This window comes from Podarcis filfolensis (assembly GCF_964270895.1).
Source record: "Podarcis filfolensis genome assembly, chromosome: 1".
NCBI lineage: Eukaryota > Metazoa > Chordata > Lepidosauria > Squamata > Lacertidae > Podarcis > Podarcis filfolensis.
Window position 1 is genome coordinate 22,737,045 of NC_139604.1, and position 23,447 is coordinate 22,760,491.

The window sequence follows — 23,447 nt, forward strand, 5'->3', positions numbered from 1 at the left end:
TAGCAGTGTTTACAAGTAATCATTGCTGGTTGTTCGATGAATGCCTGCCAGTGTGCTTAAGAAATTGCTGGGGCTAATAGAAAAAGTGGTATTTGTTCTGTTTAGAAGCCAGAAAATGGCAACTCAGACCAACAACATATATTTAAATTCAGCCTGAGAGAGTTGGCTGTTATTGGCTGAAGACAGACCCCATGGTGTTTGCTAGCAACCACTCCCACAATCAGATCTGCATTGCAGTCATGGAAGGAAAACGATCTATTTTTTTTTCTACCTTGCTCATCAGGGGTTCTAAGAAGCAAGTCAGAAAGGACACATTCACATCTCTCTAGTTTTGATCTTCAGAGCAAATAATTTAAAAATTAAATATGCATCAAATAATGCAGCTATGTCTCATTAAAATTCTGAAATTAATAATCACAGGAAACCTTACATTCACATTGCAGATTTATTCATCAAACAAAGGGACTTCAAAGGGAAAGAGTGACTGTAGAATTAGAAGTCATTATCACAAAGAGCAACAAACTGAATTAGTTATCCTTAAATAAAATATGGAAACATCTCAACTCCTTCCATTCTCTGCTTCCTCTAGCCAAACAGAGATGGATATTTTATGGTCCTAAAATTTCTTCCGTCTGTAACTGAGTGCACAGGATGGGTTGAACCAAATCACAACAGCAAAACAAACAAAACAGAAAACAAAATAAACACACCATCCTGCATACTGATGTTCTGGTTATGTTTTGACAGCTCAAATATTTGGAATTTAATGTCTTGTCTCCTTGCCTTCACTTACATATATCTGAAAATTAAAACACAGTTATGAGAAAAGAGAAGCAATCTCATTTATATTTGCTAATCTTGCATATTATTGAAGAATTAAAGCAACCACATCAGGTTTTTTGCAGGCACACATGTCATGTGTGAAATTACTGCAATGCAATTACTGCACATGCAACCATCATTTATTAGTTTCCTTTTTAAGATAATTACATACTGCCCTTCACTATATTTACAAACAAGAAAAAAACAACTACGTAATAAACAAAAGCATTAACATCATTCTCACAAGTTACATAACTTAAAGCATAACTTAAAAACACCGTTAAAATGGCTTAACCTATTAGCCACTAAAAGCCTGGTGGAAAAGGTGGGATTTCAACAGGCATATGAAAGAACAGAGTTGTGGGAAGGTAATTCCAAAGATGCGAAACCAGCACTGAAAAAGACCTTCCACAGGTCGCTGCACTCGACAGGTCCTTTAATACAAGAATCACTAGGAAAGTCTCTTCCACTGATTTTAGTATGTGGGCAGGTGGATATAGGAGAAAGTGTTTTCTCAGATATTTGGGATCCAGCCCATTCAGGGCTTTAGATATCAACTTAAGTCCTTCAGTTAGACCCAGAAGATAGCTGGCAACCAGTTGCTTCTGTCTGAGAATGGGTGTTCTATACACAACAACCCCGCTACTCGCATCAATATTCTTGCCACCGCATTCTGCATTAGTTGCAAATTCTGGAGAGCCTTCAAGCATTGGAAGATCCATAGAAAGTGTATTATAAAAGTCCACTCTGGAGGTTATCAGGGTGTGGATAACTGTAGTCAGACTACTCCTGCCCAGAGAAAGCTGTAGCTGATGGACCAACCTAAGCAGCTGCTGAGGTCGCCTTAGCTTCAAGTGACAATGATCGCTCTAGATTGAACTCCCAGTTCACACCCTTGCTCTTCAGTAAGTGCAATACCATCCAGAACATGTTGTCTGACCAAATCCCAGACATGGTAACCCCCGAAGCACAGAGCTTTACAAAGAAGGAAGCTCCACCCAAATCATTTTTTAAAATTAATTATCATATTTGCATACTGTCCTTTATCTGAAGATCACAGGGTGATTCACCACATAAAAATACGTTGAATTGGGCTAGATGAAACACATTTGAGCCCTTTTTTTTGCTTTTGCCATTTTTGCCACGTCAGTACAGATGAGAATTCAAATGGAATTGTTACTGTGCATGAAAGCCAATGCAGATTTAGATGGAGGTTCCACTCACAAGGTGTCACCAGGGCTGTCTTACCCATAGGCAGTAGGGGTGCGGGGCACCCGGGCGCGGGCTCTCAGGGGCGCCAGGCCGAGAGTCCGGGGCCCGAGAGTTGAGTCTGGGGAAGAGCCCACCTGTCAGTTGGGCTCTCCTGCTGCGGGTGGCTCTGTGCCATGAGTTCGGGGGCAACCAAGCCAGTGAGATGCTGAGGCGGCCGGCCAGCTCCACCCTCCTGCATGCCTGGGACTGGGCAACCAGGATGGGGGCGCACCAGGTGGATCTTTGCACCCCGGCACTGCATATGCTTAAGACAGCCCTGGGTGTCACAAGACCTTTGGGACAACCATGCTTATTTAGCTATGGGATTTGAAGTGTTTGTGTTCCTACCTCTCCACTCTAACAACCCTTAGGAGAATTAGATCAAAGCTACAAAGTATTAAGCATGGAGATTGGGGAAAAATTATCTATTTTGAGAGAATATGAATTGGATGATACATTTTAACGCCATGTAATTTTGTACATGGGCATAGCCAGGATTTTTGTTTGTGGGGAGCAGGCTATTGTTAAGGGGGGACAGAACCTCATTTGTATTGATTTAGGGGAGGCAGCTGCACACCCACAGCTACGCCCCTTGATTTTGTACATCTCGAAATTGTGGTGGTTTTTTTTTTTTGTATAAAGTTTACAGGTTTCTAGTCCAGACAGCATTGCAGAGGAACCGGCCAGGCCCAGCGACTCAGGAGGGCCCCCCGGCCAGCTGAAGCACCCCAAGGAGATGGTAGCATCTCTTGGGTGGTGGGAGACCCTCCTCCGCGCTGCAACCGCCTGCCTTCTCCTCAAGACAACTCCGGGGCAAAAGCGGCGCAACAAAGCAGCTGCTGCTGCTCGCGTGCCCACGAAAAACAGGCAAGTTAGCGGCTGCAAAACACTTACAAGTAAACAGCTGCCGCTGCTTCGAATTAGTACTCTGGGAAGCGCCATGGCTGGGTCTCCAACGCAGCGCAGGGGGAAATGGAAGCGGCGGCGGCCTCTTGCTGAGCTGCGCTTATTATGTTATTATAGTGTTCTCGAAGCTACCAGCAAGAGTTTGACCAAACTGCGGGAGGCAGCGGAAGACAGGAGTGCATGGCGTGCTCTGACCCATGGGGTCACGACGAGTCGGACGCGACTAAACAACTACAACCATTATATTATGATTTTATTTGTGGGGAGCCGTCAGGGACGCACGAAGCGGTAGCTCCAACTCGGTTGAGCGATCTTCCTCCTCTCTATAAATTGTATTTAATAAAGGTGTGTGGGTTTTTTGTTTGTTACAAAAGCGCATCCATCGCCGATATTTCCAGACCTTTCTACAGATCAATTATATATTCGAAGTGAGTGGCATTAATGCAGCGTCCCCGTCGCCGCTTCAGACGTTGTTGAACTACAACTCCCATCATCCCTGGCCGCTGGGCCAAATCTGGCGGGAACGGGCGAGTTCAACAACTGGCGCCCCCACCGCGAGGCTCCTGCGTCCCTGAGGTAAAGAGGCAAGAGAGGCTATGCGGGTGCGCGCGCGCACCCCTGCCTGCCTACGCGCGCTTTCCCTCGCAGCCACGTCAACTGTCATCCCCCCCCCCGCCACACACGTCAGCCCTCCCTTTCCCACTCGCCGTGGCCGCGCGCGCGCGCGATCCCGTCCCGCGTGCCAGCGCGCTCTTTGTCTTGGCCGCGGCGGCGTCGTTGGGGAGGACTGGGCTGAGGCAAAGGGAAGGTGGGTGGTGGTGATGATAGTGGTGGTGAGGGACCTTACCTCCCACCCACAACCCGGAATCGGCCCTCACTCGTGGCCAGGCACGAGCACGAAACACGGCTTTCACCTCCCCTCCCCCCGCGTCTCGAGCGCCCTCATTAAACGCTCCGCGCTCGTGCACGCGCGCCCGCCTCCCCTCCCACTCCCGCTAAACGCCCGTTTATTTGCTGTTCTCCCTCCCTCCCCCGCGAGCCCGCCTTCCTCTCACGTGCCCCACTTTTCCTCTGACCCGCCCCGCCCACCCTCTTCCTCTCGGCTCCATATTGAGGCTGAAGGAGGCTAAATCCAGTCACAAAATGGAGGTAACGTTTGTCGGCGCCGCCGCCGCGCGGGAAGGCAGGCAGGCAGGGAGAGGGTCCTGCAACGGCGGTTGCGGAGCGGGCGTGAGAGTGGCTGGGTGGGGGTTGCAGAGGGAGCGGGCGCGTGGCGCGGCGCATGAGGGGCTCGCGGGAGGGAGAGTGATTGGCTGGCTCGGCTCCTGGCCTTCTCCCCATCCACCCCCCCCCCCACCAACCACCTCGGTTCTTGCTTTATCCCGCTGCAAACAGCTAATTATCCGAAATGGCGCGAGAGGGCGGCGGCAGTTGGGCGGGAGAGGCTTCTGTTGGGCGCCATTGTAACCCTGTGGAGAAAGAGGCTCGAGTTTGAGCGAGAGCAGCCGCAGGAGGCCCTTTCCTAAGTTGAACCCAAACCAAAATCCATCCCTCAACTCTGTATTAGGCTTGAATATATATATATATATATATATATATATATATATATATATGCAAATTACAACCCGTGACTTGATCCAAGTGCCTATCACTCGATGGTCTCGCCGGTTCTCATTCGACTTCCCGAGCCACTTGTGCAGCTTTCGCCTTTTTAAAGTTTAAAAGTATAACCTTTCGAGTAAAACCCCACTGACGAGCGCGACGACGAAACACATCCTGAGAACCTGGCTGAGGACAACCCCCCCCCAAAAAAAAGTATTAGAATTTGCTATATCTTTTAGCTGCATAACCTGTGTGGGGTTTTTTTTAAAATGAAAATAAAATAGTTAACAAATAAAAGCACCCAGTTCCTCCTGCACAGCAGCAGAACAACTAAGACTAACTGCCTCCCATAAATCAATTCTTCGGGTGCTTTCAGTTCTAATAATGTTATGGGATATCTTGCACTTGTCCACGTGGCCCAATGGTGCTTGAGATGAAAACACGTTCTCTCCCCCACCCCCCAATAGTTCTGAATAACTGGTGGTTTGACGTTGATTTTGAATTGTAGCTGTTCCTAATTCTGTCTGTCTTGGTGGGTATTTTGGTGGCTGTCACTAAAGCCAGTGACTGGAGTTTTCTGGTTCATGCAAACAACCAGGCCTTCGAATGCCTCTTTAATAACATTATCTAGCTAATTATCTTTCTCTGGCAGTATGATCAAAAACCTGGCAGCTGAATTCTGAACGAAAGTAATGGATTCAACGCCCCATTGAGTGATTACAGTTTTGTAGATGAGTCCCCCCCTTTATAAATTCATTCTATCCTATGCTTTTTGATAGAATTACTTGCAAGAAAGCTCCATAAGGTTCCAATTTAATTTTTATTATATCCATTCTGTAACCAAAAAATCAACATAAGGATGTGAATAAAATATCTTTTTAAGATTGGATGTGAGAAGACTTTCCAGACCTTGAAATCTTAAATTAGATTTAATTAAAACTGAACCCGATTGTGTTGCTTCAATGAAAGTCCTCCTCAAACCAATGCTGAACTAAAGTATAACAAGCATTTTTGTATGATGACATGCCAAATAATATTTTGCAAGTCTGGAGACAACTATCCATGATTAAAACCTGTGTACATGTAGACTTGAAATGTCAAACACATGTTGCTTCAAAAAAACTAACAATGTTGTGCTCTACATTGCATTCTGGTTTTTGTTTTTTAAAATTTCTAGCTGACATACAGATTTTATCTGTTATCCAATTAAGCTTCAGAAACACTTGATCAGGCACCCCCAACCTTCGGCCCTCCAGATGTTTTGGACTATAGTTCCCATCATCCCTGACCACTGGTCCTGTTAGATAGGGATCATGGGAGTTGTAGGCCAAAATATCTGGAGGGCCGCAGGTTGGGGATGCCTGCACTTGAAGGTATAACACTTGCTGTTTTGTACATGAAAATTAGAAATAACCTTCGGAAACATCTAAGTATTGTTTATGTGACTTAGCAGTCTTGCCTAATCCTGTTTACCTGTAGCAGGAAAAGGGCTTTGTATTGTACCTGTAACAAGAACTATATGCTGTTCATGATACTAATGTTCTCCTTGGCCTTCTTGCTGAAACCAGCTATGCAGGGTGTATTGGGGCTTGCTTTTTTGCACTGTTTCAGGGTTTGCATTCTCTCTATAGCTTTGCTTATCTAAGCTGAGTGTTAGGGACCTGGGTCATAGAATTGTAGAGTTAGAAGGGACCCCAGGTGTGAGGTGTTGAACCCCTTCAGTAGAAGCTACTGTCTGTCTTGAGTTATAAAAGGATTCAGAGAAGGCCTCTTGAATTTCTTGCTTTAATTGGCCATTTCTTTCTTCCATTATTTTAATGTAACTCTGGTTTGGCAACAGCTGTTCCCTACAAAAAAGCAAAATTTTGAAGGTTAAATGTCCCTGCTCAGCATAACAGGTGGCGGCTGATATTTTTGACCAAAACTACACCCCTTCTGCATACAAATAAATGGAGTAAGAATCTTCAGGACATAATTGCTAGATTTGACCTAATAGCACAGCCCTACAACTTGCAATAGTAACATAATTGCAATGAACTACATTGCAGGGTTGTTGTAAGCCACTTCTTCTGTCCAACCTGGGCTGTATGCACCACCCTTACCCACCCTGTTTTGCAACACCACCAGACCACACTGCAGGGTTGCTGAAAACTATGCAGCCTGCAATTATGAGGAGTGAAACACTGGAGGGTTGTCCTAAATCACTCTCCCAGCCAGCCCCTCTCCAACCTGAATTATGGGGAGAATTGCATTGGCAGGGCTATTTATTTAAATGTGGTGTTTCACAGGAGATAGGACATGAGGCTAGAAAGATAAGCAGTGCCTCTGTTTGATGGCACTTTGTAAGGCAATGCACATGCTAGTGCCCAAAACTGGGGGCTTCTCTGTTGAGTTGTTATGGGCACCTTTATCCTGTTGAGGGATTTTTTAATTATTGCTTCTCCGTGGGAAGCAGGAAATGGCGCATCTAGGCAACGACATGGCCATCGCTGTGAGATAGATATCTGAATCTGTATCGAGGATCAGAACTGCTGGTTCAGTGATACCCCAGCTGTAAGCAGGGAAACAAGGACCTCAGTCTCTCCCACCTCTTTCTTTAAGCCGCTGGCCTAGTAAGAAAGGCCGCCTCTGCTTCAAGGACCCGGATGTCTCGCAGGAACGAGAGGCGCCAGATTTGAAGGCAGAGTAGCTGTGACGTAAGCCTTGCATGGAAAGGCAGGTTTGGTGGACTCGAACAACACATTGAGGGGGAGAGGTAGAAGAGCGGAGTCGCTGGCATAGGGGTGAGAGAAAGGGCGCTGGCTGGCTGTTAAAGGGAGACTGGGCTCTTGATTTCTTCCCGCTCCTCCACCAGGCCTTCCTTCAGTCAGTGGACTATAGGGGTTGAAGCACAGAGACCTGCCTTTAAACTAATCTCGGGTACTCTAAAGCATGTTTACACACATCTGAACAGTGTCTGATTGGCTTGCTATTGAATTGGCTTCCACAATAAATAAAGATACTGTCACATTTTAAAATAGTAATATATTTCCAGTGATACTGTCAGGTTATATGCCTGGCTGACCTATTCAGGCATTTGTTCCCCTTTTTTGCTAGCTACTGCTTTGCAATTCAGGGTGCAAACAGATGAGTTCCATATTTCAGGATAAATGGCTTGAGATTAAAGACATTGTTTCATTCTCTCATACAGTACCATCCCTTTAAAGTGGCTCCCATATGCTTGCTTCACTAAAATAAGCCATTTATTTGTATGAGAGTAAGAAAGTAAAAACTTTTAGGAACGGGTAAATTACTCGTGCTACTTGTTATCTAGGTTAAAAGGAGCAACTGAGTCAGAACGCTCTCCAAAAATGGCGTGTAAAGATGAGAGAGAGGCTGAAGATTACAAGAGGAGGGGAAGAAGATCTTCACAGGTGGAATACTTTATTTTTTCCTAGTTCTGTTACATGGGTAAACAGAGAATTCTTGCTTTCTGCTGCTTTGGTAACACTGTGTTTGCTCAGATGCTACATTGCATTCTTCTCTTCTGCTTGGCTCTTACGCATGTATTATGCTTTTCATTCGCCACACTAGTTGGTGATTTCTATAATAGCTTGTAACTTAATACTTATGCATATTGAGAGTGTTACTATGAAGTCTTGAACTGGAAAACCAGCAGTGCTGTGTCTGTAATGGTATAAAAGTGATCAAATTCTATGAACAGGCATTTTACTAAGCTTTTAATGGTTCTCCAGAAATACAATATACAGAAATGAGCAAGGACTGATATTGCCTGTTGATTAGGATCTAGAAATTTCGGACTGCATCCATTGTTGGATACGTCTTCATAAAAAGATACTCAGTATAGAAAACTAGTGTGTTCGGGGTAAGGTGTTCAATAGTCTTCAAAGCAGAGGAGCATTACGTCATAGAAGGTCATGTCTGCAATCTTTAGGTGTGTCAGACCTAACATAAGTTTACTGTATGACTGATAACAAGGCCGGATGCTGCCAGGAGTGGGGATGATCAATTTCTGAACCAGTTGTAGTGGGCAATATTTTAGAGCTCTTTAGCAATAAAGCTGTTTTTGAGAATCCATATATTTCCCTGTTCCAATGCCCCCCATGACTTCTTACAAACTCTGAATGGTGGCTTGTAACGGGTTATGGTTTTAGTTTTGTGTTGTATAATTGTAGAGTTCCAAAAAACCACAAGATCTTACTGTGAGGCAGCACCATCCACCAACTGCCCACAGATGAATGGAATGCATAAGATCTAAAGACATCCTGTTTGTGGAAGGCAGGAGGAACAAGGGAGAGCTAGCTGCCATTTTGCAATGAGTCCATCATGACAAAGGTCCTGCTTTATGGGAACTTACCAGAAGTTTAGGGTTTTTTTAGCTGCCCTCACCTTTTGGCAAGGGAGATGTGGAGCCCGTTCCTTGCTCTCTAGCTTGGATCTGGGCTGGGTATCATCCCCATAAGAGTTCTGAACATAAGAAGAAGGAAGATCCCAACGTTGCTCTCCCAACTCCAAGCATGAATGTTTGGCTGTGGGTGACTTAGATGTAAGGAACACCTTGGATGCTTGCTGTCAAAGCAGCTCTGAAGAGAAATGTTGGGATGGGACACTTCAGTAGTAGAAATCAAGAGCTGCAAAGAGCCTCAAGACCCCACCCAAATAAGGAGGTTGAGGGTGGCCATTTTGTCAAATCTTGCATCTGGAGGTCCAGCAGGAGATCAGAGACAAAGGCTGTAGTCCTGCACAATTTAAGCCCCACTAAAAACATTGGGACTTGCTTCCTGGTAAACATGCATGTTTCACGGGAAAGGAGAGACTGGATGACCACAAAGCTTCAGCTTGGCCACCAAAGACAACCAAAATTTGTGACCTTCTGTCTTCCGGTTTGGACCAATTTATACCATGTCCATTTGGCAACCAGCTTCCATAATTCAGGTTGTACCTAGAAGCCCCCTAGTATTCCAGAATAGTTGCCATTAAAAACCATGATGGGAAAGATTAAAGTCTTGTAGAATTGGTGATGTGAGCTATGCTTTTCTGCTCAACTGTGTTAGCTAGGCATACATTTCTCCACTAATAATAAGGAATGCTGTGGGCGTCTGTTAAGAAGGCTGTTGCAGAACATTGTATTTGTTTCTCTGAAAACATGTGGCTGTTAAGCCTCTTGTGTAGGGACAAAATAAAATATAATTTAGGGAAATCTGTTACTTAGTTTGGAGTCTCCCCAGAAGAATCAGTAGCTTAATTCAGAGAAATGTACTACTTTCAAGGAGCAATGGTTAAAAATACAATGGTTGATATTGGGGAGTTCCTGCAGCATCTAACCTGCTTCTGAGGGAGAAAGTAAACACATTGTGAAGTGAGAGTGTAGTATATAAAAAAGAAAAGGAAACATTTATATTTTTCTGTTCCTTGGAATTATAGCTCCTCCGTTTGAAGACTTTAACATTAGGCTTTCATTTAGTCTCTCATATACATCACCTGTAATAAAACATGTAATTTCTACCTGCAAACTAAGGCACCTGAGGTTGCAGCTTAAAAGAGGAACCATAGGCAAATGAACCACCATTACCAGTGCCCTGCTGGAATTGTATGAGCAGGGGAGACGTGAGGGCAGAGCAGCATTCTTGTGCTTCTTCATCCTTCCCTGAGGTTTTATTTTCATGCCCCATAAAATTCATTACACCAGTTCCAGAGCTGTCAGTCACCTCCCTGGTTTGGGTGTGTGTGTAGTGGAACTGGGAAGGGTATGGAACTGTTGGATCTATAGCCTTCCCCCAGCAGGGACATAATTTTATAAATAATAGCTCTCAACACATTATTTATGCAACCTTAATGCGAAGTTCCTTGGGTGCTCGTCACGAAACGGTTCCCATGGGGGCGCGACATAGCAAAACTGATACAATGGAGTTTGCAGCATAACACAAAATGGTTGCCACATCTGAAAGAGCAGGAAAAAGATGACCACAGAATGGGGCAGGCATGCCCCTCATCAGTCTCTGCTGTGCTCAGTCACGGAGAGAAACTCTTGTTAGAAAGGGAGGGGAGGGGTGAGTGTCCAGCCTTGGCATCTAATGAAATGTGTGATGGCAGTGGGGGGGTGTTCAATGTAGGAGAGACTGAGCCAGTGTAAAGAGGAACTGAGCAGAAAGAACAAAGAGTCTCTTGGGCATTGTGGATTTTTTAGAGGATGTTTCTTGAGACCTCTTGCGGGTGCCGTTGGAAATACTGGAAGGCACCCTAGGTTCCATGAGTACCACATTGATGGTCCCTGCCTTGGTACATGAAGTGTAAACGAGAAAGTGATATCATAAAATGGGTAAGAACATCTTGTTCCTTATGTTTCTTAAAATTGAAATACTTCATCTACTCTTTGGAATGATGAGTATTCCATTATGATTCATCTATATGGGGACAAATCCTGTGTCTCCTGAAACTTTTTCAGTTATGCCATGCACAGAGGACACCTTTGTTTTGTAGTGCAATGGTGTGTTTCTGAGCCATAAGCAATGCAGTTGGCTATTTAAAAAATGCAGCAACATTCTTAATCCGTTGTGTGCAGATTATTCTGAACTTTACAAAGTTAAGTAGGACTGGATGCTGCTCTCTCGTGTTGTGTAGCCTAAAGTTTAGTTCTTCCTGCAAAAAACAAATAAATCTGGGGGTTGAGATGTTAGGCTTGGTAAGTAGAAAATTATAAGTACCATTAGTTGATGTGTTTAGTGATTAGCCAACTTTTGCTAGAGTTGTCTATCCTCTGAAGTTCACAACATGGCATTAAAGGTTTTTTGTTTGTTACTGCTTTTAACTTAACTTGAAATAGTCAACATTTCTTTATATGCACAGACCAAAGACATCAGTTGATGAAAGTGTTAGATTCTTAGTTGAAGTTTATGTCCTTATCCTAGCTGCCTCTAGCACACTAACAGCACAGACCTTTGCATGCCTGCTCCAAAATCCCATTGAATCTAGTGGGACTTAATTTCATGTAAATGTGTAGAGGGTTGTACTTAAGATAGACTTGAGAGTAAGCACTGTTGAACATAATGGGATTCCTTTTCCATAAACTTGCCTAGGACGCATTGGATGGCTACTTTACTGAGTAAACATGCACTGAATGAGGCTGTAAGAACTGTTTATACACTATGTAACAAAATCCTGGATTTGCACCCTTTAAACTTGTTTATGTAGAAGTAAGTGTACCGAGAGAGGAACCATGAGCCAATTGAGTTTATTATTTATTTAAATATTTACAGACCTCACTTTTCATTAAAAAATACAGCAAAGCAGTATAATAGTACCTAATTGTAGTGAAGTGTGATAAAGACAGTAAGTTACTGTGAATTGTGTGGGTGGACTTCGCTGCAATAACACAAATCTCGTACAGCATATTGAAACTTATCTTCTTTCAGGGCTACGATCCTAAAGAACCCGAACAGTTGAGAAAACTGTTTATTGGTGGCCTGAGCTTTGAAACTACAGATGATAGTTTAAGAGAACATTTTGAAAAATGGGGCACACTTACAGATTGTGTGGTAAGTGATCATAACAATCAGTTAACTGTTAACAATGTTATGTGTGCTTACTTGGAAGAAAGTCTCACTGTTTCCAGTGGGGCTTACTCCTCGGTAAGTATGCACAGGTTTGCAGCATTCACAAAAGTCAGTGCCTAAATTATTGTTATATGCTTTAACTTTCTTGAAGGTGATGAGAGACCCACAGACGAAACGTTCCCGAGGCTTTGGCTTTGTGACCTATTCTTGTGTGGAAGAAGTAGATGCTGCTATGGCAGCCCGACCACATAAGGTTGATGGGCGTGTGGTGGAACCAAAGAGAGCCGTTTCTAGAGAAGTAAGTGAATATTTAAGTATATATACTGAATTTGTCACACCTTAATTGTAGGAACTTTTAATCATTTGCAAATCTTTTTGTAAGACAATTGTAAATATGTAGGCATGGCACCATCTTGGAAGGTTGAGATACTAAATGTAACTTGTTACTTTGTAGGATTCTGTGAAACCTGGTGCTCATTTAACAGTGAAAAAAATATTTGTGGGAGGAATTAAAGAAGACACAGAAGACTATAATTTAAGAGATTACTTTGAAAAATACGGCAAAATTGAAACCATAGAAGTAATGGAAGACAGACAAAGTGGAAAGAAAAGAGGGTTTGCCTTTGTAACGTTTGATGATCATGATACAGTCGACAAAATTGTTGGTATGTAATGCTTTCCTTTTGTGCAGCCTTTTTATATTTCTTTCAAGCTACTGATGCATGGAACTTTCTCCTAGTGAACAAAAAAATTACTGTAAGAACTAGACTTCCTGTTTGCTTTCTTACTAAATTGAATATATTTTAAAAGATTACCCTTTAAAAGTTCAATATAGTGCTGGGGGGGGGGGCGGATGCTTTTCTCTCCTGAACTTTTTTGTGTGGTGGCTTTCCTACAATTTTTGACCATGAGGAGCATGATTTGCCCCCAGCCTCTCTTCAATCCCCCTCCCCTGCCTGAATCTTTCTAACATGTCTTTGTAGTTACGTGCCTAGCTGAGAAAGACAGTCCAGTTTCCAGCTTGTACTGTTTGTTGTTGTTTTACTCAATCAATCCAGTTCCCTTGCTGGGACCCTTGTAAGGATCTAGCTGGCTGTCTACCTGTCCCTATTCCTCCCCCCTCCCACTTGGTTTGGTCACATGCTCTCTCTCCTGCAAGTAAGAATTTCATGCTACACCCCCAGGTTTCAAACATCCTTCACACTAATTGAGTATACTTAAGAGCCAGGTACAACAGACTTGCTAACTGCTTTAAAATATAGCCTGGACAATGCTAGGATCCTAAAGAACCTTGGGTCCAAAGCAATCACATTCTTGGAAATCCAGCAGGAAAATGAGCGCACCTGGGTTGAGTGGGAAGAGTCCAACGCAAATGACCATCAGGTACCGCACAATGGAGGTCTATGGAGGACATGATCGGCTAAAATTGGAAAGGGGAAGCTTTTTTATTTCATTATGGTCTTTCCTACTGTTTCCCTATCATTCAAGCACTGCTTGGATTCCATGAGTCATTTGTTCTCTGAGGAGCTCTTTTCCCCTTGAATTTTTCCTTCTCCCACTCCCCCCAAATAATTTCTAGGCTCCAGAGATGTTCCTTCCTTATGAGGAGGTGAGATGAGAGGGATGTTGAGCATCCATTTTATGATATATCTGTCTTTTGTTTTATGGTATTTTTAGAGTTTCCTCTCCTGATTATAAGGAGGAAATAAAACTAAATAATACTGCTGCTGCTGCTGTGAAAATATCTTCTCAATAATATGGCATAAGTGCTTATTCAATTGTGTGCATTTTTATAATAAGGATCATTTCAAAACTTCTTTTAGTTCAGAAATACCACACTATAAATGGACATAACTGTGAAGTGAAGAAAGCGCTCTCCAAGCAAGAAATGCAGACGGCAACTGCACAGAGAAGTGAGTTTGTTACATAATAGCACAGCCTGTGGCGATAATTGCCTACAAGCATTTTAATAATTCACTCTCTTTATTCTTTAGGTCGTGGAAGCAGTTCAGGCAACTTCATGGGCCGTGGGAACTTTGGAGGCAGTGGTGGCAGTTATGGCAGAGGAGGAAGTTTTGGTGGCAGAGGTAAACATCTGTTCTTGCTTCTCCACCCCCTTCCAAAAATACTACCCTGAATTGCAGTGCATCACTGTATCTTACACATTTTGTTCTGATTTTAGGTGGTTACGGTGGCGGAAGTGGTGGTGGTGGTGGCAGCAGAGGAAGTTACGGGAGTGGTGATGGATACAATGGCTTTGGTGATGGTAAGAATAACATTGCTAATACCAGTTCAATTATACTTGTGAGGGAGGGGTGTCAGTCGCTTAGATCTGCCTGATGTATCTTAATGTGAGAAATGTGAAAGGGAAGCTGACAACTTGTGGACAATCTAGGTATTACAAGAAATTGGGTTCTCTTAAGTCATGATTAACGTATCCCATGGGACTAAAAAAACCACCCTTATATCAAACTGGGTGATCACCAAACTTGTCCAGGGCAGCTGATGGCAGGCTGTCCATCATTTAGATTCAGGCAGGTAGCCATGTTGGTCTGACACAGTCGAAATAAATAAAAAAATTGTCCAGTAGAACCTTAGAGACCAACTAAGTTTGTTCTGAGTATAAGCTTTCATGTGCATGCACACTTCTTCAGATACATCATTTAATTAGCCAGTGGTAGGTCTTGGAATGCGGCATTCTAATAAAGGCAATAAGACTGAGACAAGCCAGGATCCACTGATCCCAAACTGGTCTCACTGCTGTCATGTGATGCTGTCAGGCCCAATTGCCTTTCCAGCCTTGAATGTCTCCCCTCCCCACCTTCCACTTTGGCCACAAAGAGTGGCAGGGCTGCAGATGCATTTTCCCTGTCATTCCACAAAGCCCTGCCATCTGGAAGGACAGTTGATTGTGCCCCAGTCTGGATCTAATCCAGTGTCATGAATCCTATGTTCCTGTGAACAAAATTCTGCTCATGGGAGTGCCTCCACCCCTGGGGGCAGGGAAGGAAGTCCCCTAAAAAAGTGCTCCAGGTAGTTGGGGAATCTCCAATAAAAGTTGCATAGGGGTGGCACAGAGGGCTACTGGTGAAATTGGCAAACACTTCCCCCTTCCGCTCGCTCTTTCTATTAGTAAGAGCTTCCACTGGATCAGATTCTCTTCTGTAAATGGACAGACAGCTCAGGATCTAAACATTATTTTTAGATTTGTGAAATGTATGTAACCTATTAAGAGACTTTGGAATTGCGTTATCGACTGCAGCCAAAATATAGTTGGGTATGCACAAAGCCTTTTCAGAGCAGGATAAATAACCAAAATATGGGTGATCCTCAAGCTGCTTGAATGACCCATGACAGATAGAGCCTCTGGTCCTCGCACTTGGAATACTTGGCAGTTTCCAGTAATCAAGTGATGAATCATGCTTAGTGGCAACCAGTCTTCATCTATGGACATGAAATGGTTTCCATTGATTGTAAACAGCAAATTGTGACTACAAATCCTTAGACAGTCGTGGCTAGGTCATTGATTTTATTTGGACTTCTCCATTGGGTTGACTTGATTGGTAGTTATTACCAAGTCGTAATACGCCTTTCGTAATAGTTGGTCTCCATGCAGTATTGGTGATTTTTTGGATACTGCTTTACAGTTCCCAGTTACTTTTGTGTTTAGATCATGTCGTTTCATAACAAAACATTCACATTCCTGTCCTTTTTATTGATCTTTCTCAAGGTGGGAACTATGGAGGTAGTCCTGGGTACGGCGGCAGAGGAGGTTATGGTGGCAGCCCAACCTATGGAACCCCAGGTGGTGGATATGGCGGAGGAGGTGGAGGCTATGATGGTTACAATGAAGGGGGGAGCTTCGGTGGTAAGAATCCTGAAGTACATTGTGTTGATCCATCTGTTCTGCTCATGTTTGATAACAAGCTTGAGGCCTTTAGCTTGTCACTGTTTTTAAAATGTTGTGCAGTGTAAACTTCAGCCGAAAATGAAAACTACTTCCAAGTTCTAAACCCTTGAAATCACCGTGGTATGAAAGATATATGGGAAAGCTTCATGGTTCCCCGCCCCCCAGGCCAGGTTTATAGGATGTCTTCTTTAAACTATAGAGTTGCACTGGTAACAAGACTCCAGAGCAGGGGATCTATAGAACGAGGGCTTGCTTTCCCACCTGAGCAACCTTCCAGTGGCTACATGTCAGTGGTGGACAGAGCCCAAGGCAAAAGTGTGCAAAGGAAAGTACCCCTGTAGTTTTCTGCACATGCCCTTCTCTATCCCCCAGCCAGGGGCAAAGAGCTCATTGACACATTCCAGCCAGGCAGAACCCTCAAGAAAGGTAGAAAGGAGGGCTAGTGAGCAGTGTGACCTGGGCTGAGTCCCAAGAGCTGGATAGAGAGGCCTGAAGGCCCAGGTATGAGGTTCCCCACCATTGCTTCATACAAACATTCATTAAGCCTTAAACCTAATAAGGGAACAACTTCAACTTTCTAGCCAGCTAGTTCCATTGCCCAGAATTTATTTAAGAATCTTTATGTTAATGTATTCTACAAACTTTCCCTCACTTACCTGAAACTCCTTGTGAATCATTTACTGTTGTTGTTTTCTCTTTGCCTCTGCATTTTGTGCTGGCATTGGAGTGTAGAGGAAAGAGTCCAATCCATCTGTTCAGTGCTCGGATCTGGGGAACTTTGGATCTGTGCTAGTGAATGCCTTTCAGTGTGGATTGGAATACAGTGGTGCCTCGCAAGACGAAAAGAATCCATTCCGCGAGTCTCTTCGTCTTGCGGTTTTTTCGTCTTGCGAAGCAAGCCGCTTAGCGGATTAGCGCTATTAGCGGCTTAGCGGGATTAGTGGATCAGCTGATAAGCGGCTTAGCGGATCAGCTGATAAGCGGCTTAACGGATCAGCTGATAAGCGGCTTAGCTATCAGCTGTTAAGCGGCTTAGCGGATCAGCTGTTAAGCGGCTTAGCGGATCAGCTGATAAGCGGCTTAGCGGCTTGGGAAAAAGGGGAAAAAGGAAAAAAAAACCGCAGGAACTCGCAAGACATTTTCGTCTTGCGAAGCAAGCCCATAGGAAATTCGTTTTGCGAAGCACCTCCAAAACGGAAAACCCTTTCGTCTAGCGGGTTTTCCGTCTTGCGAGGCATTCGTCTTGCGGGGCACCACTGTACTAGTCTCATTTTCTGGGACTGGACTACTGTCCGATAATCATTTTTTGAAAAAGAATAATGATCTTATTCATACTTCTCTCAAGAAACTTTGAGCTTGGTTAAGTTAACACAGGAGAATTTTAAGTATCTAAAGTTATTAATGCGGTTAATTAAAAGAACAGGAACCCTTAATGATTTAGCAAAGGAGTGAGCATTTTTTATTTCTCTAATATAACAAAGGTTGGCAAGAACTGAACAGGAAATAAATTTTTGCATGTGTATTTTGAATGTTCTTGGGAACAATTGCAGTTACTCAGCTTAGCCATGATTATGTCCAGTTAGCTGAAATCCCATTATGTGCATACAGTAAATCTGGTGTTCTTAAACACGTGTTGTATACTAAAGTGTATTTTGTACTGGGTAGGTGAGTTAATGTGAATGAATTGTAGTGCACTTGAAATGTACTTCTCAAATAATTCTTGATCTGATAAACACAAACCTTACATTTTATTATTCTCAGGTAACTACGGTGGAAGTGGAAACTATAATGACTTTGGCAATTATAGTGGACAACAGGCCTCAAGCTATGGACCCATGAAAGGAGGTAGCAGTTTCAGTGGCAGAAGCTCAGGCAGTCCCTATGGTGGTAAGTACAACTTACTAAAGTACATATGTGTCTGTTACGCTCCTAAAGAATATTTATTTCAACAGTCCGTGTTCCCATTTTTAGGTGGCTATGGATCAGGAGGAGGAGGTGGTGGTGGCTATGGTGGAAGAAGATTCTAAAAATTGTAGCAGAATAATGGTAGGTATGCTACAAATACTTGTTGTATATGAAGACTATACAACGTTTCACTGAGAGTAATCCTTTTCTTATCCTGTATTCAACAGGCTACACAGTTCTTAGGAGAGAGCGAGGAGTTGTCAGGAAAGCTGCAGGTTACTTTGAGACAGTCGTCCCAAATGCATTAGAGGAACTGTAAAATCTGCCACAGAAGGAGCGATGAACCATAGTCAGAAAAAGTTACTGCAGCTTAAACAGGAAACCCTTCTTAAGGACTGTCATAGCCACAGTTTGCAAAGAGTGCAGCTATTGATTTAATGCAATGTAGTGTTTAGATGTACATTCCTGACTTTTTTTTTAATTTGTTGTTTGTAGCTTTGTCTTTTCTTCATAAATCAGGTATATTGCCCTGTAAATTTGTGGTAGTGGTGGTAGTGGTACCAGGAATTAAAAATAATTAAGGAACTTTTAATTTTTTCCAATATTTGTGTAGTTCAGTTTTTTCTTACTGAAACTTCTTTAAATAAAGAAATGTAGTTTTAGGGTATATTCTTGCTAGGAAAAAAATCAGTGCATTATAATCTGTATTAATTTAAACTATAGAAATGCTGAATCGTTTAAGAACCTTAGTTTCTGCATATGTAACCGAACGAAATGAGTTGCACATGCAAAGGGAGAGAAGAGATGTTTGCATTAAAGCTTGTTTAGCTGTATAACTAGGAGTGAGTCATTTAAACTAGTGCTTGTGAATGATAAAAAGCTTTACTTTCAAATGAAAATTCCAGATACTTCTGGCTTGTGCATATCTTAATTTGTAGCCTTTGTTTCTTAGCCTAAGACTTATAAGTAAATAAGCATTGAAAGAGATATTTTAAAGCTTTATTCAGTTTGCCTCCCATTTCATTGGTATATACAGGAACTACATTAAGCATTGGCAGAACAGGTTTATTACTGTTGAGGCTTAACACCCCACCCCCAACCTCAAACAGATTTAAGTGTGTGTGCGCACACTCTTTTGAATTAAAACTTTGAAACCAATGACCTGGGTCTGTTACTTAGCTTAATTGTATAACTTCATTTGTATATATTTCTTCCCTCAAAACATGGATTCTTTTGTAATGGTCAATACTTCCTACTTTGTGTGTTTCTGCATGCTCTCTTATCTGAAACAAACTTACAGCACAGGCACAATCCCTTCAAGTTCCTTGCAATTGGGTATAAATATTCTGACCTATGAACAAACCCAACACATTTCACACACTTTCTAATGCCTTGATTGTAGGCCTTGAAGGTGGTGTGAAAACCAAATGGTTCACAATCTAGCAGCAGGAAATATCTGGGCTGAACATGATACGTATTTGTCACTAACAGGAGTATTGTGGGCTATAAATCCATACTTTTATGCATCAGAATCGTGTGGTCAAAACTTGATAAATTCATAAGCAGGGGTGTGTGGTCTACTCCTTCACTTATCCAAATTTGTGTACAGCCATGTTCCCAGGCTATCCTTCTCAACCTCATCAGACTTCTCTTTTAACTATTGCCAGAGCAGTGCTTTCTGTCAGTACACATCCAGAAGAGTAGGGCACAGTGAGTAGAAGAAACTCAGACACTTGCCAGTATGATGCTGGATATTTTCTTCTGTTACTACTTCTCTAGGCCAATGAACAGTATCAGGTAAACAATTCCAGTATAGGAATGGATATCAGACACTATAAAATTTTGCTCTAAAATTGTTGTAGGTTCAACCAAATGTGTATGTTGGGTTTGTACAAGGCATACAGTGGTGGTGGTGGTTGTATAGAATTCTATGGTTTAATCTCAAAAAGTACAAGTGTGCTTAAACAAGGGTCAAGCACTGATACAGCCCCGAAGTGCTATACAGTGGTACCTCGAGTTACAAGCACTTCAGGTTACAAACTCTGCTAACCTGGAAGAGTTAACCTGAGAACTTTGCCCCAGGATGAGAACGGAAATCGTGTGCCGGCGGCGCAGTGGCAGCAAGAGGCCCCATTAGCGAAAGCACGCCTCTAGTTAAGAACACTTTAAGGTTAAGAATGGACCTTGGAACGAATTAAGTTCGTAACTAGAGGTACCACTGTAATATCATAATAGCATATATTAAGGGGGGAATTGGGTAGTTGGCCAACAGGAAACAAGTGTTCTATAATCCAATAGGCAAAACGTGTAGAAGGGCATCATGTTGGTATTGTGAAATGGAATCCTCCCATTACTAAGCTGCATATGCAGATTTCATCTTAGAAGAGTAGAGTAGATGTAAACCACCCCTTTAGGCCTACTGTTGATTGTAGGGGCAGAACCTAGAGGATGAGTTTTTCTGTTCTTGTGGGAGAGGGTGGGACCTTGATGGCACACAGTGGGGGGAGGGGGAACCAATTTTATAGTGTGTTAATCTGTTCTGCTATTCTTAATCATGCAATCTGTAAGTTGCCAGTTGTTGGTGCCAGTGACTTAGACCTAGTTCTCTGATGTGGAGAAGTGTAAGCAGAGGACAGCAATTAACCAGCTCTAAAGACTTTAGGATGTACCTCTTAGCCAAAGTGTGGATCAAAGGAGACTCAGACAGGACTTCCAGCAGCCTATTGTGTATGTGGACCAGTCAGCATATTTAAAGAATGACAAGGCAGCGACAGCACCAGCTTCAACTTCCAGAAAAGTGAAAGCATAAAATACTATGCTGATAGTGAGCAGCTTTCCAAAAGCTAGTTAAAACTGCCTATCACTGCTGAAATATCGAAGAAAGTCTAGCAAGAGTTCTTCACCAGTTGGAACCTCCTTGAGTCATAGCTACTTGAGTTCACCCAGTCATAGGTCTAGCATTTAGACCTGAAAGGAAGGGGAATGAGAATAGGTAAGGTTTGTCTCTAACACTTTTAACGAATTAAAAGAGCTCCTCTTTCCTGAACAAGGTAAGAAAAATCTCTTTGACTTGCAGATTGAAGAAACTTCTGCTTGACCAGATGTGGATTTCTTGCCTGCTAGAAAACCTGTGACTTGGTAAGACTCTAGTACAATATAAAGCATTGATGTGCCCATGACTGTATTCTTGGCTTTGAAAATCCAGCTTCTGTGATAAGAAGGAATTATGCAAAAACAAGGTGAGTGCCAGTACTTAATCATTGTACTTCCATACTATGAAATGTGAGCAGTGCAGCATTAAAATTTAAATTCTCATCTGACTGATGTATAGGGAAGCTATAACTGGTGACTTTTAGCACAGATACAGCTTTAGAAAATGTTTCATGTTATTTTAGTAACACAAGAATCCTAAAAGGTAGGTCAGTGTTATCCAGATTGCTTAAAGGTGGCTGAAGTATAGTAGCTTGTCTGATGAACTGCTTGCTGAAGCAAGATTTTATCCGGGATTTAGCCTTGCACATAGTGAAATGGTTTCTACTAGATTACATCTTTTGGTAATAATTTCCCACAACTTAAATGATAAGTAGATTTTTAAAATAAAAACTGTATTTCATGTTCATTAGTACACAGGTAACTCCCCATTTCTGCAGGGGTTGCGTTCTGGGTCAAATCACACGTTGGTGGAGTGTGTATAAGCCTGCCCCCAGCCCTCCTTTTTCCAGGTCCAAAAGGATTTGTGCATCAGTTGGATGTGCCTACAATGACCACTGCCTATAATGGGATTTGGGGAAATCCAATGCATAAAGTCAACCTGAATTCTGTCCACCTTTGCACACCTGTTGGAACTGCAGATTTTCTGTTGGTAATATTATTAATTACTGAATTTCAGACAAGAAAATAATTTCCTCTGGAAGTTGAGTACCTGATGTCCCTACCAAATAATTGGTTTTCAGGTAACCTAAATCTTTAAGAATGGCTTCTTAGTACTGTATCTTGGTTGGGTTTTTCCTGCATAATGTCCCATTAGTCTTGAATTTGACATATCTCGATAAATACATAGAATTCTGTCCTGCCTTATTCTCCGTCTGTGCTAGGTCTGCATGCTAATGAATGTTTGTCATGGTTCCATATCTTCTTGCCCTGTTGGGCACCCAGGCTTTTGTCAGCATCACATTCTCACTCCTATTCAACCATGAACTTTGGCAGGGAACATTTATAATTGTTGACTTCTCCCGTCTTCAGACACATGTGTCAAATGTAGTGCAAATGTTTAATGGGAGAGCACACAGTACTACAAGGCCACGTCTCTTAATTTGCCTCTCCTGCTGCACTAGGCATTGCAGTTTGCTGCTGCCGTTGCCCAGCACCGGAGTGGCAAACAGCAGCTCTGCTCATTTTCTCTTTTCTAAAATAGGGACTCAGCCAAGCTGCTTGTGTGCTCATTTTGCACCTTTCCACCCAACACACAACAGAACGTAGATTTGGGGTGAGTGTATGTGCTTCTGTTTTCTTCCTCTAGTAGGAGGGTGCCAGCTCTGTACATAGGAAAGGAAGTCCTGAATCATAGGTGAACCTGCTTACGTACAGTCCCAAAGCAGTCTCAGCTGCATATTTGGTGAGGTGTTTAGAAGATTTGGGGAAAGAGGAAGTGCTAGCAGAGCAGTGTTCTTCAATAACTAGTTGGTGAAGCTGGCATACTCCTTAGCCTTAACATTCTTAATGTGCTAAACTTGCATTTTCTCTTATACTCTGCAGGGTAGAAGAAAGACAACCATCTCCACAAGTTGAAAGATGATGTGAAATACGCCGATAGCCTATGATAGGTGAAAGTGATTGAAGTGTGTCATCTCCCACTCACCTTGTTCAAACACTTACAATAAAGTGTCATAAATTATGAGAGTTGGCCAATCTTTCCAATTGTATGTGGCTATTAGGCCTTCATTTCTACATCACTGCCCGTCCATTTACTAAAGATTTCACACAACGTTAAAATCGAAGAGTTTTGAATTACTCAAGTGAATATTGGTAACCTTCCTTTAGTTGTATGGACTTCACATCCCTGGATAAGTTACAGCAGATTTGGCTCACCTGATTTAACTCTAAATAAATCTCAGCCTTTGAAAGAGAAGAGGAGGAAAAAATCCATGACAAAATTTTATGAAATCTTTTTTCACATAATAAAAAGGTAATTCAGGGCTCAGCAAGGCAGTGTCCTGATGGGGGTTGCTGTAAGCAGATCTACATGTATTATCTTGTGTAGCTGGAAATGTTCTGGAATACAATATTGCATGTTTATAATAGGAATGACATGCATTTGTGTCACTCATGCTTTCCCCTGCAAAAATGTGTGTAGCAACCGGGAAAGACTTTGTGTAGGGTGAGTAGGCAATACAATGAACAGCCATCATAACTAATTAGTAACAGGTTCCTGAATACAAAATGGCCCTGAAGCTAAAGAAATTTCAGCACTACTTTTAAAGGTTTAAAAGGGTGCTTGA

General features: G+C 42.6%; 1 protein-coding gene and 1 long non-coding RNA gene across 14 annotated transcripts; one reads left to right on the forward strand and one right to left on the reverse strand.

Moving 5' to 3' along the window:
• Nucleotides 1-431: 431 nt before the first annotated feature.
• LOC310743646 lies at nucleotides 432-3,511 on the reverse strand. Its single transcript, XR_014539137.1, has 2 exons — nucleotides 3,380-3,511; nucleotides 432-799 (listed from the first exon to the last, which is right to left on the reverse strand). It is a non-coding gene; the product is annotated as an uncharacterized lncRNA (long non-coding RNA).
• A 49-nt stretch (nucleotides 3,512-3,560) lies between these two features.
• Nucleotides 3,561-22,846, forward strand: HNRNPA3 (heterogeneous nuclear ribonucleoprotein A3). Of its 13 annotated transcripts, none has more exons than XM_083631279.1 (15): nucleotides 3,561-3,787; nucleotides 7,895-7,994; nucleotides 11,994-12,116; nucleotides 12,286-12,432; nucleotides 12,589-12,799; nucleotides 13,958-14,047; nucleotides 14,129-14,221; nucleotides 14,317-14,398; nucleotides 15,851-16,002; nucleotides 17,806-17,931; nucleotides 18,016-18,090; nucleotides 18,177-21,188; nucleotides 21,839-21,902; nucleotides 22,364-22,435; nucleotides 22,705-22,846. In XM_083631279.1, the coding sequence occupies exons 1-11, from the start codon at nucleotides 3,576-3,578 to the stop codon at nucleotides 18,069-18,071; spliced, it is 1,392 nt and encodes a 463-aa protein (XP_083487405.1). In that variant the 5' UTR covers nucleotides 3,561-3,575; the 3' UTR covers nucleotides 18,072-18,090; nucleotides 18,177-21,188; nucleotides 21,839-21,902; nucleotides 22,364-22,435; nucleotides 22,705-22,846. The 13 variants fall into 13 exon arrangements, with proteins under 13 accessions (XP_083487405.1, XP_083487404.1, XP_083487398.1 ...); XM_083631278.1 differs by having other exon boundaries at nucleotides 18,177-21,087; XM_083631274.1 differs by having other exon boundaries at nucleotides 3,600-4,128; nucleotides 14,317-14,400; nucleotides 15,865-16,002; nucleotides 18,177-21,087.
• Nucleotides 22,847-23,447: the final 601 nt, after the last annotated feature.

Excerpts from the sequence above, each read along its gene's own strand:
- HNRNPA3 (XM_083631272.1), top strand. The coding sequence starts at position 3,576 with ATGCGGGTGCGCGCGCGCACCCCTGCCTGCCTACGCGCGCTTTCCCTC. Across the intron at positions 3,788-7,894 it reads TGGGCTGAGGCAAAGGGAAG|GTTAAAAGGAGCAACTGAGT; the intron begins GTGGGTGGTGGT and ends CTTGTTATCTAG. Across the intron at positions 16,003-17,805 it reads TGAAGGGGGGAGCTTCGGTG|GTAACTACGGTGGAAGTGGA; the intron begins GTAAGAATCCTG and ends TATTATTCTCAG.